Consider the following 19,202-nt stretch of genomic DNA (forward strand, 5'->3'; position numbering starts at 1 on the left):
TTTTTTTTGGTGGAATGGGGGATTGAACCCAGGCCCTTGTGCTTACCAAGGAAGTGCTTATTCTACTGAGCCATATCCCCAGCCTAGAAATGTATTAATAGGAAATAGATACACAAAAATTTAAGTACAAGGAGGATTTTTCCAATTCAAATGACAGTATTATATTAAGTTCTGACAAGTCATATAAAATATTGTGTGGAAAAATACAAAAATTCTGTAAAAAGATTTTTAAAGTGATAAAATGCTAGAAAGCAGGATGAATAACTGAAAGTGCACATGTATGCTCTGAAACACACAGATTTGGGCTGAAATATTATCTACATGACCTGGTCACCGCAGGACTCCAGTCTAACTGGTTGACCTGGCCTCTTATCCTTGCCTTGTCTGTGACAGCAGCTTCATAGGGGTATTGCCCTGTGCCAAGCACACATACATGAATACCCAGTTCACTGGGATATATATTGAAAGGGAAAGCCTGAAAGAAACAGATTAATTTGAAATTTTTTTAACTGTAAAGAGGTGTCTTAACTTGTCTTCTCTTCCAGCAAATCATCATTTTGCACCCTGAACAGTTTGCAATAGAACTAATGACCATAAATTGTATCAATTTTCTTCTTGACTTTGCATGAATATAATACTGGGACAGGTCTTACAGTGTTCAAACCAGAAAACCATGGAAGATCAGTATATATTTAAAATTGAAAGTTAAGCCAATCTAACTCCTTGTGCTGGAATTTAAATCTCAGATGTTTTCTATATGATTATATATGCTGTTCCTATCCATTTATATTGAGTCTGAACTTCTCCAAATACTTTCTAAAATACATGTTAACTTAATGCATTATATGTCCTAATTCTTGCTAAATATTTATTTTTGCAGCTTTTACAACTGGGACAGTCAGATAGCTATTTGTAATTCAAGTCCCAATTATCAAGTGATTGATGACAATCCAGATGGCTTACTTTTCAAATATAAAAAAGACAGAAAAATTCTCAGTGTGGATCCAAAGGTAATCCTGGTTCATATTTATATATCTTTGCAAATTCTATTGTATTTGTACTATATCCAAAAGTTGAATAGCTGACACCTTAAGATGTTTTACACTAGAAAGGAAAAACTGCTTTAAAACTTAAAGTGCATACATTCTTTAGAAAGAAAAACTATAAAGCTTAATTCATTTTCAAAAATTAATAAGAAAGAGTTCAGGGAGAATTTGAACAGACTTTGCATATGAGAAAACCTCTCCATGAAAAGCAGCAGAATGAGATGAATCAGTGGGTGCGATGTCCAGCTGCATTTGCTCGTGGTAGTGTGGTGATTTATTTTGGAGAGACTCTAAACTCACATTTATATCTGGAATTTTAGCATCTCTTTATATGTGTCTAAGACTAAAAAAGAATATGGCCCTTAACATATATCTAAATGTTCATTTAGGAAACACATTATCTTTCAAGTATCTTAAAAACATGCTCTACAATATTTTCAATTAATTAAAAGAATAAATATTTTCATCTGAAATGTTTTAAAAGGTTGCTATTGTATCATGACTATTTATTATGAACTGATATCTGAGGATGAAAGTTGAGACTTAATATCATGTGGTACTTGGATTGTTTAGATGTTATTTTAATATTTGTAAAAAATTATTCACATTCTCATGACAATATCAGTCTATAATCCAAAGACAAGAAAAATATTCTTTTGGACTGAGGAAAATAAGAATTATGTGATACTTGGTGTAGAGGCAAGGATGAGACAAAATTAAAAAAGAAGCATCAGGGTTTTTATTGTTTTTCCTAAACGTTTGTAGAGATTCAAAATCAAAATTCCTTTTTTCTTATTCACTTAATACAGTTCCTGGTACATTGATGTGCTCAGTAACAATGTGTCCAAAAACTAAATGAATGAAATTCTATAGCAATAAATGGATTATGCCTGCAATCCATCAGCTGCAAGTATTAGAAAGCCCAAGTTAGTGATTTCAACAGCATCGAGACCTCTTTCCCACATGTGAGTCCAGCGAGAGGCAAGCCAAGTTTGAGCTGGCAGCTCTCTCGTCATCTAGACAGGGCAACCCTCGTCCCCGGAGTGCCTGTGGCAGGGGAGGAAGGAGGCAAGAAGGGCTACAAAAGACCTGCCTTCCCCTCTTTTTAAGGTTTCCCAAAAGCTGCTACACAACTGTTCTCTCAAGTCCTGTTACATGAGGGGAGCCATTTGGCGATGTCTGACGATACTGTAATCTTTCTTCAGGTGGCCTGGACCATGCACCCTGCTTTAGCTTTTTATGGGACAGAGAAAAAAAGAGGCTTAGATGGACAGCTAAACAGTTTCTGGGGCTGGTGAGATGGCTCAGTGGTCTAAAGCACCTACTTAAAACAAGCTTAGCAAAGTACATGAACCGCGGTTCAATCCCCCAGCACCACATGCCAGCCAGCCCCACCCCCAGGCAGGCTGAGCCGGCCACACACACACACACACACACACACACACAAATAAATAAATAAATAAATAAACAGTTCTGACACATGCTAACTCTTTCCAAAGAATGCTACTCTTTTTTAGTCTCAGGGTTCTGAGTGAAATAAGATACAAAATCAGAAAATCTCTAGAGCCATATTTACTATAAATGTATAAGTATGAAAAATGTTTATCAACGTGCCTTATCTCCAGCAGTGCCTCTTTACTAATGGCTGTCAAAATGTGAATAGTTCAGGCAAGTATAGAAAACTAAACATTAATTAAACAATAAATAGTATTCAGAAACTTCCTTCAGAATGCTAAGCTATGTACATAACATCATTAATATTCATGAGGAAATGCAAGACAAATCTTTCAATCAGTTTTGAATGATAATATTTAATCTCTATCAAGGTGTCCAGTTGTTAAAATAGCATATTTCAAGAATTTATGTCATTCAAAAAAGAACGTATGTCATGAATTATTTTTATGGACTTAGAATTATTATTGAAGGGAAACTGTTACTGAATGTAGTTCAAAGAATTTTAACTAAAACTTTGATTTCCAAAATAATCTATAGTGAGATTTCAAAGATTTAGTCAACAATACAGGAAATATAACATTTACCTCTTGTCTTTTGAAAGAAAAACATCTGAATTTTAAGAAAAGGTTTCCAAATCTTGAAGGAAGAGTAAGGATTTAGTTAATGAGTGGTAAGAGTAAAGGACCATTCAGTGACTATCTGATGATATTTGGGTATTTTTTTATTTTACTTGTGATCTATTTTATACTTGTATCTTAATTATACATTTTTGAACATTCAAAATTAATTTCAGAGTTTTAGAAAAAAAATACTGACTTGAATATCAGTAAATGAATATCTATGCCTTATTTTGCTATCAACTGGTTGTTTGGTCTTGATAAATTCAGTTAGCCTTCCTGGATTTTAATATTCACAACTGGAAAATAAAGATTTGCTTACTTGTTTATTTTGTTTTGTTTCTGACCTCTGGAGTCCCTCCAAAGCTCAGACTCAACTGAGTGGAGAAGTGCCTGCTTTAATAGGTAGCCATTATGATTACTTAGATTAACTATTTAAGAAAACTGTCTCCATAAAAAGACAATGATCTCAAGAAATCTGGAATACTATCTCCAATAAAAGTAAAATAACAGATAGATTTTAATTTTATGGAGCACATATAAAATTAGCATGTAATTTTCATGCACGATTTCTTACTCATTCTCTTCAAAGAACCATGATGTCTGATATTTTGTGCACCCAATATAATATTATCTATTGGCTCTATAGGAGGAAAAGATAAAATGTGTATTTGTGAAATTACAAATTAGATGATAAGAATTCCATTTTATACTCCATGTTTTTCTGAAAAATTTTGCTTAAAAGCCTCCCAAACACAAGCACCTCCTAAATCCATCTGTTAAGGTGCTGTAAAAGTGTGAGGCAAATACATCCCAGCCCGCTTTGCTGTGCTTTCAAGTACTCTCCTTGAAATACTTTATATTTAAAATTAAAGAGGTCAAGATAAATGAAAGTTGGAAGCAGGGATAAACAGGATGTGTTTCCTTTGTACAACACAGATGTAGGCTCATTAATTCTGAAATATAGTTCCCACAAAAAACAGTTGCTTGTGAATGGTAAGAGTGGAAAAAGAAAATTGTGCAGGTCTTAGAACAAGTAATATGAGTTCATTGGCTAAGAAATTCCAAATGCAATAAGAGTTTGGTTGCATTGAAAACAGGACCACTGGCTTTAACATCCTTGCAGCTGTATAACATCTGGAACAAATAAGGCAAGTTTCTATTTTTGAGTGAAGAATGCTTGTCTGAGTGATTCACACCCACCCAAATGTTTCCAGTATATTATCTTTAGAGGCTTGAGTGGAAGCATTTTGCACTTCTTTCTCAGTATTCAGTGTACAAATAAACCATACAGGCATTTTTTTTTGTATTTAGAATATACTAACCATAGGAGAGTTGGCTTTGAGTCTTACCACAATATAGGTGCTCCAAAACTGGCACAATGTACCAAAAGATGAGACACTGTATAGAAAAGGCAGTTTATAGAATAGAGAAAACAAGTAAAAAAAAATCTCTCTTATTACCCCAGATTTTCTTCCTATATTCCTTGCATTCACTAGAATGGAAAAGGCTAGAATGGAAAAAATATGGATATCCTATTTCTGGGGGAAAAAACCCTTGATTATTGAGTGTTAAATAAGTATACACTGAAAAACTAATTAGCCAAGTCATTACTTCCAACAAACACATAACTAATAATCCTGCTACATTATAAAACTTGAGTCGATTGTGCCATTAATATTTGATGTATAAGTAATATTGAGAATGATTACAGTCATCCCACCTTACATCCTTGCAAGTAAGTCAAAAAAATTGGGGGAATTTATCATTGGAAAGAGGTTTTGTAGAGGTTGTAGAGAAATCTTCAGTTTGGTGCATGTTTTCAAATCTTCTTGTGTGGTCCCAAGTATATGTGATTTAAATTATCTCAATAAGACTCTTAAATTAAAACATAATTTTGATTTATCCATCAATTCACCTTAAGTGACCTGTTCAATACCATCTAATATGAAGCTTAAACTTAAATATTATGATACAACATGGAGAAGGCAAAGAGTGAAACTTTAACCCTTTCCCTTTAACTGTTAATAGAAAGTTGAGAGAAATAAGCATATGAAAACATAACTTCTATGTAAAGCAATAAGTAGTAATTTCCAAAAATAAAAAAGAGAAACACTTTGGGAATTCAATGCAAGAAGGGACAACTCTTGATCTGGGGACAATCTAGTGGAGCAGCTTAATAAGAGACAGCACTGGAAAATGTTACGTGATGTTGGGGAAGATCATCTTGTAGCTAGGACTTGAAGTACACTTAGGGATTAAATTTACAGAGAGGCATCAGGATTAAATGTATTGGCCAAAGTTCACAAATGTAAAAAAGACAAAGGAAATTTTAAGTACTTTTTTTCTGAGACTACAAACGTGTAAGAATAAGAAGGGAGTTAAAACTGGGAAGAATATAAAAAGCTGATTGGAGAGCATAGAACAGGGCTGAATAGTGAAAAAAAGCAACTTGGAGGTAAGACCAGTAATGACAATCCAGGTAGATACAAGAGAATTAGAAGTAAGAGTTACAGTTAGTGGATTTCAAACCAAGAGGTTAGCAACCCAAAAATTCAGGCAAAGGCAAAACTTGGAAAATGTACATATACCCTGAAAGGATTTTGAATACTCTCACTCCCCCAAGCCCTCAAAGAAGAAAGATTTACTGGAACACCTCTTGTATGTACCTGGTTGATAAATGCTAAACAATAAAACAAACAAATCAAGCCATATTCATAGATCTCCAATGTAGTGTTCTTGTGGTAAGTAGAAGACTTAACTTACACTTAAATATTATAATACACCTTTGAGAAGACAAAGAGTAAAATTTCAACCATTTCCCTTTAATTGTTAATAGAACTTTTAAGAGAAATAAAATGAAAACATACCTTCTATGTAAAGCAATAAGTAGTAATTTCCAAAACTAAAAAAAAAGAGACAAACATTTTGGGAATTCAATGCAAGAAGACACTGGCACAAAACGACCTCTCTGGATGCATTGTTTCACAGAACACATAGGCAGGCATGTTCAGTACAACCTTTGGGCTGCTTTAATGGACCTATTTCTGTTTTTGCTATGTGTCACGACACACTTACTCTTCTATACACAGAATCTCAGGCTCATCTGTTAAAATTTGCTGACTGTTGCTGTCATAACAAGGTACTTCAGAATGCAAAGCATCATCCCGAAGGTTCTTCAATAACTCTAACCCACCTTAGCTTGAGCAGTGGCCATTCCTATCAATTCAGTAAAACATTTTCTCTTCTGTTCTCCTCAAAGTAGACAATTAGCAGAACTACAGGATCTACCACTCAAGAGTCAAATTCAATCCAAGGATAATTAAGCCCAGGAATCTATATTTTTAAAAGTCTGCCCATGAAATCCTGAGAATGGGTTGGATTTGATACCTATTGCCTTACCTTATTACACAGCATCAGTTTCTGCTTATAGGAATCAAGCTCCATGTGATAAAATGAAATACAATTCAGCATTCTTAATTTTAAGTAGTTTATATTATTGTAATATGTTCTCAAGCCTGCATTAAAAAAAAAACAGAAAAAACAAACCCTATATTAAGGATGTCTGGATAACCTTCACAAAAATGCAACCACTCTAGATAAGTCAGCTGATAAACGGTGCTATTCTCCCTGCGTGAGTCACTGTAGAAGGTGGAGTGTTGAGGATCATGCTCATTCTTTCTATCATGGCTTCCTCTTCAAGAATAACTTTGTGAAATGCTTGTCAAGGGGCTTAAACAAAGCAATGCAAATGACAGGATCTTGTATCTCCTGTAAAAGGAATGGGAAGCAGTTGTTCTGGGGTTGTTTTACTATTATATCACTAGTACTAGCATCATCTCCACACAGGGTAGGTGCTCAATAAACATCTGGAGAATGAACAAATTGAATATTAGATATTTGCTAAAGAAATGAATGGTAGGGCCAAGAATAATCCTGGAAACTTTTGAGGTTAATTTTAAAATATTTTAGACTCTCAGGCCCTAGAAACATATGTAAAGTTAAAGATATTTTTAGCTGAAAGCTACCAGAATAATTGACTCTGGCACTTTATTTTGGTTTGTAATGAATTGAATGTTGAGGTTCTTTGCTGGGCCTTGAAATACTGATCCTAGGTGTCCAGGGCAGTGACAATATAATAAGTGTGTAAGTGAATGAAAGCAGAAATTATTATTTTTAATATAAATGTGTGCATATTTTTGTATAATGTATAAATGGTAAAAAATATATCAATATGTCTTTGGGATCTTGTTTAGTTTTTTTTAATTTGAAGGAAGATTTCCACCCCATCTCCCTACAGCCCCGCTGCTCTTCTCCTTTCCAGCAACTCCTACCCAAGCACTCTGCTTCTGCCCCTGAGTTCATGACTGCTCTTAATTTCCTTTGCCCCTCAACCTTTCAAAGCTTTGAAACTGTACTGTTCAAAGAAGAGCCTGTAGCTTTCCTGCATCCTTTAGGCAGAAGGTATGGGTTCAATCTCACAGAACTCCACCTTCTGCTGAACTCTTCAGTTTTACAGTCTTTTTTGAGCAAAAATATATATTTTCTTTTTAACTTTGGGAATAAATCCCCCAAACAGCATGCTACATACAGTGTGTTTAAGCAAGGCCATGATTTCTTCAAAGTCCCCAAGGAACCCCCCTCAAACTTTGCTACAAAACTGACCTAATACTAGGCTAGTGGGGCAGGGAATACTACTGAATCACCAGGGCCACCTTTTGGTCTTTGCTTTTCCCTTAAAGGCCTCTTGTTGGGTTTAACTGTGGCACATTCATGGTTATTAAGTAAAGCTGAAGTCTTGCCAACTCTCTGGCTTTGCTGCCCAAATTACTAAAAGTTTAGTTGATTATAGCCCTAAAACATACACATACTAAGTAGTTTTTAAATATTTTCTCCCCTGGGCAATCACCTGGTATATCTGAACTGAAAGTCCACCACATTATAAATTAAGTATTTATTCAAGTAACTACTGCTAAAGTCAATGGTCATAAGAATACATTAAAAATTACATAATTGAGCCTGGCTTTTATGAATTAAAACTAAAACTTAAATATCATATCCTCCTACCTGGAAAGTTGATTTAAATTTTATATACAGTATTTATAGAACAATGCCTAGAGATAAGCACATTGCCATAAAGTGTCCAATTCATGACACTTTACAAAACACAATCCGAGACAGGAAATATAGCGTAAGAAAGGTGAACTGGAGAAAAGAACACAAAATTTAATATATAATTTGGAAGCATTGTATATCTATTAATGATTAGGAAGCAGAGAATATACATGGTAACCCTTCAGTTACCAAATTGGATGCCTACAGTGAAAAACACGTATCCCAGCAAAACATACATACTAAAGAAAAACTTGAATAAGCTTCCAATTAGAATATCCTCATCGCACATGTTGCCAAAGGCAGAAGGAAGCAAAAGGACCTAGAGAAGCAAGACGGGAGAGGCTTGAAGATGACAGCTTTAGCACCAATTCTTGCTCACTCTTTTATGAAATATAGTCTCACAAACCAAGAAATATGGGAAAGAGTGGAAAGTTAGCTTCCTGACTAGGTGAAAGGACTAAGAATAATGTGTCTTTTCTAACATCTCAAAGACCTGATATGACAAAGACCCTGTTTAAGAAAGCCCATGATTCAAGCATAGGGTCACTATAGACTTAAGACCTTAATTAGGAGCTGTTCTTCCTTCTGGATTCTCCTGCTCTCTAAATGTGAAAGAAGCACCTACTCCTATAATTCTCAGCCATTCACCATTTTAGCAAACACTTACAATCTGAGACAACAAAACTCCAAAAGAAGACGAACAATGTTGATGTTTATCAGAGTGTAGAACACAATAGCATAGTGATTAAAGCCATTAGGAAGAAAGATTTTGTGTGAACATCTAACTTGCTATTGTCTGCTGGAATATGTTCACCATAAATAGTGATGGCCTTGGTCATGGACATTGCTGTATATAGCCAAAGCAAGACTAAAAGCAAGTGCACGCGAGCGTGTGTGTGTGTGTGTGTGTGTGTGTGTGTGTGTGTATTTGGTACAGGGTCTCACTATGCAGCTCAGACCTGTACTGATCCTCCCATTTTCAGCCTCCCCAGTGCTGGGATAACAGGCATGTGCCACCATGCCCAGACTCAATCTCTGGCTCAGCACGCCCTAGGGGCAGGGTCAGTGAGTTTTACGGGACCAGATATTGAACCCTGTTTCCTGTGCTTGCCAAAGCAGGTGTTTAGTCTGCTGAGATATTTCACTGGCCCTATAAAAGCTAGTATTACAGATAGCTCAGCAGACTAAAGCACCAGTTTAGGCAGAGTGCAGCAGTCAGGGTTTGAATCTGGAGGTGCCGTGCCAGCCCCAGCCCCAAGGCTCTCTGAGATGGCGATTAAGAGTGGGCATGGTGGAGCGCTTACAATTCCAGCGCTTGGGAAGCTGAAAATAGGAGAATCACTATGAGTCAGATCTATGTAGTGAGACCCTGTACACCCTGTAGACCCAGTCCTAAAGTCATTAAAAAAGAAAAAGCTAGTATTAACAAAAATTGCCAAGCCAAGCTTGGTAGTTCATAAAACTACCTGTTAAGAACACAAGGGTCTACAGATTGGTTCTAACCTTTTAGAAAATGTAATTTAATTTGAAAACATGAAAAAAAGATGTTTCTGAAATTCAAAAAGATATATGCATATGACCACATGCACAGCACTATAATAATGTTGTAGGCAATTCAAAAAAAGTCTCATTCTTTAAGCTATTCTACTTAAGAACTATAGATCTCAGAGCTCCCTCAAATGCCAGGAAGCAGAAGGAAGGACTAAAAGAATTTCAGAACTTCTTGGTAGGGCCCAGGAGTGGCCATGAAAGCTCCTGCATGGCAAAGCCCTCTAAGAGGGTCAGTGTGCTTGTACCCACTCCGCACATGGAATGGAATCACTTTGTACTGCTCACAGGTACCAGTCATAAAAATAGAGAGTTAGAACTACAAACATTATCTCTGTGATAAAGGAAAATTATCTGACCCTTTGAGCATGTCTCCAACACTGTTTTCTCAACTGCAAAATTCAGTTAAAATAACCATTTGATAAATTTTTTTTGAAGATTAAGTAAGAGAATATGTCTAAAATACTTGCTACTGTGTAGGTGCCAAAGAAATGATTATTACTCCCCAGTAGTGTGTCACATCAGAAATCATGGAAATTCTCAAAGATCAGTCAGATACTCTGTTTTCTTTCTTTCTTTCTTTCTTTCTTTCTTTCTTTCTTTCTTTCTGTGTGTGTGTGTGTGTGTGTGTGTGTGGCCAGCTCAGCCCACCAGGGGGCTGGGCTGGCTGGCATGTGGTGCTGGGGGATTGAACCGTGGTCCCTGTGCTTTGCTAAGCTTGTTCTAAGTAGGGACTTTAGACCACTGAGCCATCTCACCAGCCCCAGATACTCTGTTTTCACTTCAGACTATATAAATCTTTCATCTTTTCAAAAGACAGTCAGTTTTCACTGCACAAGTTAAAAATTGTAAGTAATCTACATGTCCACCATTGGGCAGCAATGACTAAATTATGATACATCCCCATGGTGAGATAGTATGTTCAAGTTGTCTGTACTATGTTGGTGCATCATTATAAATAATATTCAAGACATACATTATTAAATATATCAATCAAATTGTAAAAGTGTAGAAATAATCTCATGGACTTGTCATAATTTATAAATATTCATATATATATATGGATATTAATGTTTGCTTCTATTTTCTTTCAACTAACAACTCTTGACAACCAAGTTTTGGAGATCTTTTCCTACCTCTTGGACCTATTTCTAAAATGGAAATTGTTTAGTCAAAAGAAATAACAAGGGCCGGGGAGATGGCTCAGTGGAATAAGCGCTTCCCTGGCAAGCGCAAGGGTCTGAGTTCAATCCCCGGTTCCGCAAAAAAAAAAAAAAGAAAGAAAGAAAGAAAGAAATAACAATATATTCCATTTGTAAAACATCAGTCTCAGCACCATTGTTTAGTAAACAATCTGAATATATTGCATTACCTCAGTTACAACTAAAGCAATATATCTTCTAAAGTCTGTTTCTATTGAGGTACAATGACTGGAAGGAAAGTCAGGGTTGGAGAAGGACAAAGAGACCTGTGTCAATGTCCAGCAATAGGCTGGGTTTTCCTCTAGTCATGATTACTCAGGCTCCTCTGTGGAGACAGCAGGTGGAGGTAACAGTCTGGCCAGAGGGAGGAGGCAGGCCCAGGGCCCTTCAGTCCTGCTGAACCACCTGGGAAGTCGAGTCTGGGAAGTCTGAGTGCTGGGACCTTCGCCTCAGAGTGCAGTCTCATTCCCTCTACCTTAGCCTCACATGGTTTTGCACTATAAAAGTCCCTGGAAGAGACAGCTTCCCGGAGGAACTACCCGCTCGGGCCCCTCTCCTGTCCCTCTCTTGGACAAGAGCTTTCTTTCTCTCAATAAATATATTCTGCTCAAAAAAAAGAAATAGACTTTGTATAGGTTTATAAAAATGTTGTCAAATTGAGTCACAGTAAGACACACCAATTTACAAAGATATCAGCATGGTTTAAGACTCCTTATTCATTGGGCTCTGTTCATTTGCATGCCTTTTAACCTTCATGAATTTTGCTGACCAAATTTCAATGGCATCACTTTTATTTTTGAAAATGAACATGGCTTTCATATGAGTATTAGTGTACTTGTATTTCATCTTCTGTAATTGTTGCTACATTCTATCCACTTTCCTGAGGATTTAGTGGATTTTGTTAAGATCAGTTTTTTTTAATATTCTAGGTATAAAAGATAGAAAAATATTGTGACATACTACAATTTAGGTGTCTGTTTTTAACATTATAACTTACGATACAAAAAAAGTTTTAAAATTTTTTATGATCCAAACTGCGTCTTTGCTTTCTAGATTCTTTCGTTATCTCTCTTTTTTAAAAAGATTCTCATACTAAGGATAAGCAAACTTTTATCCAAATTTTCTTCTAAACTTATTTATAGTTTTTTTGTACATTTAATTTTAAAACTTTTCTGGGATTTGGTTTAGCAAGATTGGAGTCTCTTAATTCTGTCCCATCAATTCTCATTTTTCAGTAACATTTCGTTGATCTTATCCCATTATATTTTCTACCACATTTTATCCTTGAGTTGAAGTCTAGTTTCTCCTCATTCCTAAATATGGCTTCAGGCAGAAGTCTTTTTGCAGCTTTTTCCGGTGCTGTGAGTGTAAAGAATTTTCTTCATGCTGCATTTTTTTTTCAACCCACACATTGCTTGTTCCTGTTGTGATGTAAGACTGTTTTGCACTTCTGTTATCTAGGGTTAAGAAACACTTTCTAAAAGAAGACAGATTCATCACTCTCATATTGATAAGAAATGAAAGTGTGTGAAGTATTTTAACCCATGAATTAGTGAAGCATTGTAAGATGTTAAAGAAGGGCCAAAGGAGCATTCAAGGAGCAGAGACATAATGGGAATAAGAAATTATAAAATGAGGGTCAGACAAATAACTCAGTGGATTAAAGCAGCTGCAAGCAGGCTCAGGAGCCAGGGGTTCAATCCCTGGGACTGCAGTGCCATCCCAGTCCCCAGGGCAAGCTGAGATGGCAAATGAGACTGGGCATGGTGGCACACGCCTATAATCCCAGCACTTGAGAGACTGTAAACAGGACAATCACTATGAGTTCGCTCTAGTAATGAGACCCTGACAACCCTGTAGACCCTTCCCCAAAATATAGAAAAAAAGAAATTACAAAATGAATTTATTCATAAATGCAAAAATGGTTGTGACAAAATCAGTACAAAAACAAATTCCATACCATGGGACATAGCTACTATGCAAAGAATTATTTGATTATTGGATTTCTACAAGTAACTGAGTTGTCACAGAGAGCAAGTATTAGATAAGCTAGTGTTCCTGATGCCTATTATTTGATTTTGTGCCCATTTCAGAGTTTCTCGCTAGCTCTCCCATCAGCTTCCTCTACTCTTCCTATCCTCATTATTTCAAGGAGAGATTATTTTTGATAATAAGACAAAGGTTATTTTATTATTTTTGCCTGATTATTTACATAAGTACAGGAAAATATTGCTTTATGTTACCTAATAACTTAAAGTTTTCTTTGAAAAACTATACAGTTTTTTAAAAATAAGAAATTAAATCATTCTTGTAAATTTTCTTAAGGAATATCAAATTCAAATTCCATATTCTATTATTTGCTTTCCTGGGGGTAGGAAACCAAGCCTGAGAAATTCTCTGTACTGTACCAATTTCACTTGTTATAGCTATACATTTGGGTAATTTTTCCCTTTGCAACATCCCCAATGTGTCCTAAAGTTATGTACATATAAGATATTGCATTATTAGACTGTGCAGCCAAAAACAGGCCAAGATGTCTTAAAGGGCTTTGTGGACCCTGCTTGCATAATAATTAAACTTGATTAAGTTAACATTGTTTTCAAATATGACATTCCAGTCAAGGCCTTGGTTTCATAGTTTGTGTGATTACCTTGTAGTAAAAAGGACAACTGCATTTATTAAATTTATGTAAATTACTAAATGGTCACTGAAATGAGACTTGATAAGAATTTGAAAATCCCAGAGAAATAAGTGAGAATGAGTTATCATTTTAAAATGGTGTCTTTCAGTTTACAAAAATAAAATGCACCATACTCTATGGGTTACACTTAGATTAAGAAAGGAAAAGAATGTTCTTATGCATTCAGTAAAAATAATATTTTTAAAAAACAACAATATTCTAAGGAAATAGCCACAAGAAGTGTTTTCTCAGTGGTTCATTCAGTCCAACTGCACTTAATTCTGTTCTACGGGATGTTGCTTTAGTCATCATGCACAGCCCTTCTCTTTGACCTAAAAACATTCCTGAAAATCTTGACTCAGTCCATCCATGGAGAATCCTGAAAGTTGTCTGTGACTAGGAGTTCAGCTTTCAAGTATTAGTGCTTTGTAAAATAATCCAATCTAGTCCAGTAGCCCATAATAGTAGTGGGTTATCCGAAGGACTGGCAATGTCAGAAGTTGTTGACTTGAGCCTTTTACAGCTCAGCATATTAATATGGTTTTATTTTTTAGGCTCCAAAGACAAGTACTTTCCATAGTACATAAGCAAAAGCACATAAATTAAAATTTATACTTGTGAGGCATGCAGAATTGCTAGTGGATACTAGATGTACATTTGTTTTATAATTTTTTTTCATTAGCTTTATTGAGAAAGAAGTAGCAATGAGACAGTTTCAAAACAGGTTAGTAAGACAGTTACAATAATTAACACATTGCATATTGTTGTCTTTGTAGTAGTTATTCATAGTACAAGTACATGCTATCTTATCTAAACACTATGAGTTCAAACTTTCTTCTCATTGAACTGAGAGAAAGTAGCTGTATATGCATGATAAATATTTTGTATATGCAGATATACATATAATTTTTCACTAAAAATGGTCCTTCATTTATATCCCCCTTTTTTGTTTACTTTTGTCAAAGATGGGTATTCCATTGTCATTCATATATTGTAGGTGTATGAGTTCAGCAAAGTATTCCAATATAATCCAGTGTTCTATAATAGTAGTGGGTTATCTGTATGACTGGCAATATCAGAAGTTGTTGACTTGAGCCTTTTACAGCTTAGTATATTAATATGGCTTTACTTTATATACCTTATTCTTACACTTTTCTGCTGGATGGTAAAGACCAAGATAAAGCAAAACCTATATAACAAGAAATGTAACTTTTGTATCTGACAAGTTCAGTCAAATGCCCTCAGGATTTACCCTGAGCAGCAGTTTGTAGATTTTTTGTCAGTGTCAGCCATGTGGATGAGAAATGGCCATTGCTTGACCAATTCACTCTCTGTGAAAGCCTGAGAGAATGTTTTCTTTCTGTATGACTCTCCTTAGTGACACTCTACACCGTTGATCATTTTCCTCTGTGGTCCCATAATCTCCTTGATCAGAAAATTTGAGACACCACTGAGTTACCAGGTGTTATAGTACAGGTTCTCTTATATCTTGAGTCCTCACTGACCTTGAAGGGCTAGGGCAAAAATGATGGTTATCTGTGTAACCCTTCTTTTTCTCTAATTTTTTGGTCGGCAAACTGAAGTTGTAAACTTTTCAGAAGAAAAGCTTAATGATAATATTACCCTAAAACTTGGGCTATTTAGCTTAATATCAGTATCTATCCAAATATCAGACACCTTAGACATAACATGGAACAGGTATTTTCCATCAATTGTTGATATGCTAATATAATTCTATTTGATACATTTAATGTTTATGCTACATAAAGATTTTTGGAAATATATTCAAGCTGACATACTTTAATTATTGTTGTAAAAACTAGCTTTTTCAGAATGAATTTACTTAGCTGAAAATAAATTTACATTTGTCATTATTTTAAATATTGTATATAACATTAATTTACATAATGATTATGCCTTTATAAATTTAAGAGAAGCAAACCCAAAAAGAATAAGATGTTGTTTATGTTATACTTAAGAGTGATAAACCAGAAAGCTTAGTTTTTTATTAAACAAAAATTATTACACTAGTCTTATTTATCAAAGATTTACTGTATTTATTAGACATCCAAATTTTCAAAAACAATTTTGAGCTTCCAAAAGACTCACTTTTAAAATGTTATACATTTAAAGTATCATAAATTCAGTTTCCTTGTTTTGAGAAATTTTATGAATATTTGATTTATTAAATAAATTATTTATATGAAAACTCTCTTTAGACCAATGAGTAGATTATTGCTTTAGGAGATTTTTCAATTAAAATTATTACACTCCAAGGATTGGAACATGTTGTACATATTCAAGAAGAGATAATGGTCTTCCTAAATTATAAATATCTATGAACATGACATACAAACTGCTAATAACTTTAGAGCTCAATGTTAGTAACAGATCAAAAACAAATGCAGAAATGAATCATTAATTCATATGTCAAAGAGTTGTTGTCTTTCCTGCAGACATAAAACTCTTAATCTGAGCTTAAAATAGACAAGAAGACAAGTAAGAAACATACAGTACTATAAAACTACATTCTCTGTTATATATCACCCAGCAGAAGGTAAATCTCTGTAACCCATTAATAATCTTGCAGTGGTTACAAGACCATAAAGCCAAATTCCAAATCACTGCTGTCATGAGTAGAGAATAATTTATCAATTGTAAGCATTTCAAAGGCTAAAACAACAAAAACAGTAGAAATACATGGTAAAACAAAGGATCAGTGACATTAATGTTTTATTGCTACTGGAGATTTACCTCTGGGAGCCCAGAAAAGACAAATTCATGTTGCCAGGAAGTGTAAACATTTTGCTACAATCAGCCCTGGTCTGCCTCAGAGGAGACTTTGAGCATTAGCAGTAGATGTTCTAAAAAGGATGTAGTTGTAATTCTCATACAAACACACACACACACAAATCTGCTACAAATTCCATTTAATTCATTCATTACAGAAAGGATCTAAAAATGAATACAACCATCAATCCCTGGCACCATATGCCAAGCTGGCCCCACCCCCAGGCCCACTGAGCTGGTGATGGAGATCTGGCCTGATGGCTCTTGCTTGCAATCCAAGCACTAGGGAGGCAGAAATCAGGAGGATCACTACAAGTCTGAGCTGCAAAGTGAGATCCTGCACAAAAAATAAATAAGTAAATAAATAAGAATACATCCAGTTCAAAGAAGAATTCAAACACTAAAACAAACACATACAGGGTATAAGGAAAATTAAAGTGCAATATATTCCTATATTCCTATGCAGAGAAATAACTAATTGCATTCCAGTAGATATAATTAATTTGCATCTTTGTAAATGATAATATTGCATGATCAGCAGTTCTCAAAGAGTTGAAAGAAAACAAAAATGAGAGCATAAATTATGTGAATAGGTTGAGAAATTGGGAAACTCAGATTTTTGCCCATCTTGAATTTTTCTGAGTCAATAAGACATCAGTCCAAAATATTCTTTTCAAATGATACAAGAAAATAAATTCTGTGAAACAACACTGAAGCTGCTCTTGAGCCCCAATAAAGGTAAATAAACCAGATTATCATTTCGACAGATTATAATCTGAAGGATGTAAAAGCAGATCAGATGGTTTAAAACTTTTATAAAATGCCAGTCAAGTGGAAGACCCAATACTATTATGGGCTAATGGACTCTTTTGGAATATTTTGCTGAGTTTACACACCTATAATATTCAAATAACGGAACTTAACAGAAAAAGTGTATACAGATGAATGTCCATTTTGTATTTGTTTATTCAAAATGGTTAGGTTAGATATATAGTTACATTATCTTAATGAATAGAATGATTTGTTCTGATGGTGTTTGTAGATAGTATATCATGTCCACATCTTGTAAAGCAGTTAACCACTGGGAAGAATGTATGCAATGTGTTGATTATTGAAACTGTCTTACCAATTTGAAAAAATAAATAAATAAATAAATAAATATGCTTGCCAAAAAAAAACTTTAATGAAAGAAGTTTTTCATGAAATCCACTGTGAAATGTTTCTTCCACTGATGTGAGCCAATAATGAGACATTTGGTTTGACAAAATAAAACAAATCAACATAAGATTCTTTCTGACTTATGAAACCTCCAAAATCATATGTGTTCTTTAACCCTCTCATTACAAAAGTGGTGACTTTTAGAGTTCATCCGTGTCTAGACCAGCATGAACTTGGTATGCCACATTGATCCCAGGTACTTTCAGGAATGTCACAACCCAGGACTCCAAAACTCATAGTAGAAATCATCACTGCTCCTGAGAAAAATGTTCTTGATGGAAACACTTAATGGTCTCCTTTAAAACAGTCTTTCCAGTGAATTCTGTTTTGTGAAATATTGAAGTAAAAAATTCATTTGATGCCATTGTTGCATAATCTTGACTAACTATATAATGTGTGCATTTCAGGGTCATCCAGGTGATAACTCTACAAGAACCTCTGTCCAGACAGATCTCTACATACAAGCTGTCATTTTTGACCACATCTCCAGACGGAAGACTTAAGCATCAACATCCTAGATGTTTTCATTATTGTTTGCTAATTTTAGAAAACTTCTGCAGTTAGCAATAAATTATAATCATAAATAAATCCCATAACTGGAAGGCAAATTGAAATAATAAAAGTTAATGGAAAAATTACAAAGAAAATGGCAATTATTTTTATTGTATATCTAACCCACCTCTTGGTCTGATTTGAGGTTTTCCTTGCCTTTTTTTCTTAAATTCTGAATGCTAAGACTGATTGCAACAGTTCATGGAAGAGAATTTTGTTACCACTTCAAAGATACACTAATGAATGACATATTTTGTAGGTCATATTTTCCAAAACAAAAATGTTCCAGGTCTCAGGGTTGCCAAATCTAGTGTACCCAACATTATACCATGTGGCTATGCTGGCAGGGCTGGATCCCAAAATCACTGCATATTGATAAAGGGCCCCAAGTGTGAAGATGGGCATTGGAAACACCAAGTGGACACAAAACTTTCAATTTATGCTGAGTAAATAAAATCCGAGATATTCCACGAGATTATTATGAAATGAATAGAAGGTTTAATGGATTTATGAGTCTGGCAACCTGAATCTCATGGTAATGAAACTTCAGAGATGAAATCTCAAGAAAACCAGATGATTTTAGAGAATCCAGAGAAAAGAGTATGTTTTCCCCAATATTCCCTGAAGGTGGCTTTGTAAAGAGAAGATATTCAGAGTCCACTTATTTTTTAAATGAATAGTCACTCTCATATTTTGCACTGATTTCACTTCTTCTCTTAACCACCTACTCCTGAGGCAATTCAACGGAACCAAGCAAGGTGGCTGCCTGCTCTGTGTATTTCTCAGGGATCAGGGGTTGGATATGTGAAAGCCCAGGACAGTGTCATAGATGAAACTGATGAGATGAAACTCACTCTCAGGGTGAGTTCCTGAGGATCTGATGTGTAGCATGAAGTGCTTTGTCATAGGCAGGATGAGTCAAGTGGTGTGAAGTTGGATGTGTGTATATTGCTGTGACCTTAGGGATATATATATAATA

At 35.0% G+C, this 19,202-nt stretch overlaps 1 protein-coding gene across 1 annotated transcript in view; it reads left to right on the forward strand.

The window, feature by feature from the left end:
• Window positions 1-18,254, forward strand: part of CUNH4orf22 (chromosome unknown C4orf22 homolog) — a 933,771-nt gene extending 915,517 nt beyond the window's left edge. Inside the window, exons 5-6 of the mRNA XM_023703305.1 lie at window positions 881-1,010; window positions 18,079-18,254. Of these exons, the coding sequence (XP_023559073.1) occupies window positions 881-1,010; window positions 18,079-18,174 (226 nt within the window). The 3' untranslated portion in view covers window positions 18,175-18,254. The remainder of the gene's footprint in view (window positions 1-880; window positions 1,011-18,078) is intronic.
• Window positions 18,255-19,202: the final 948 nt, after the last annotated feature.

This window comes from Octodon degus, unplaced genomic scaffold (genome assembly GCF_000260255.1).
Source record: "Octodon degus isolate 3935 unplaced genomic scaffold, OctDeg1.0 scaffold00168, whole genome shotgun sequence".
Lineage (NCBI taxonomy): Eukaryota > Metazoa > Chordata > Mammalia > Rodentia > Octodontidae > Octodon > Octodon degus.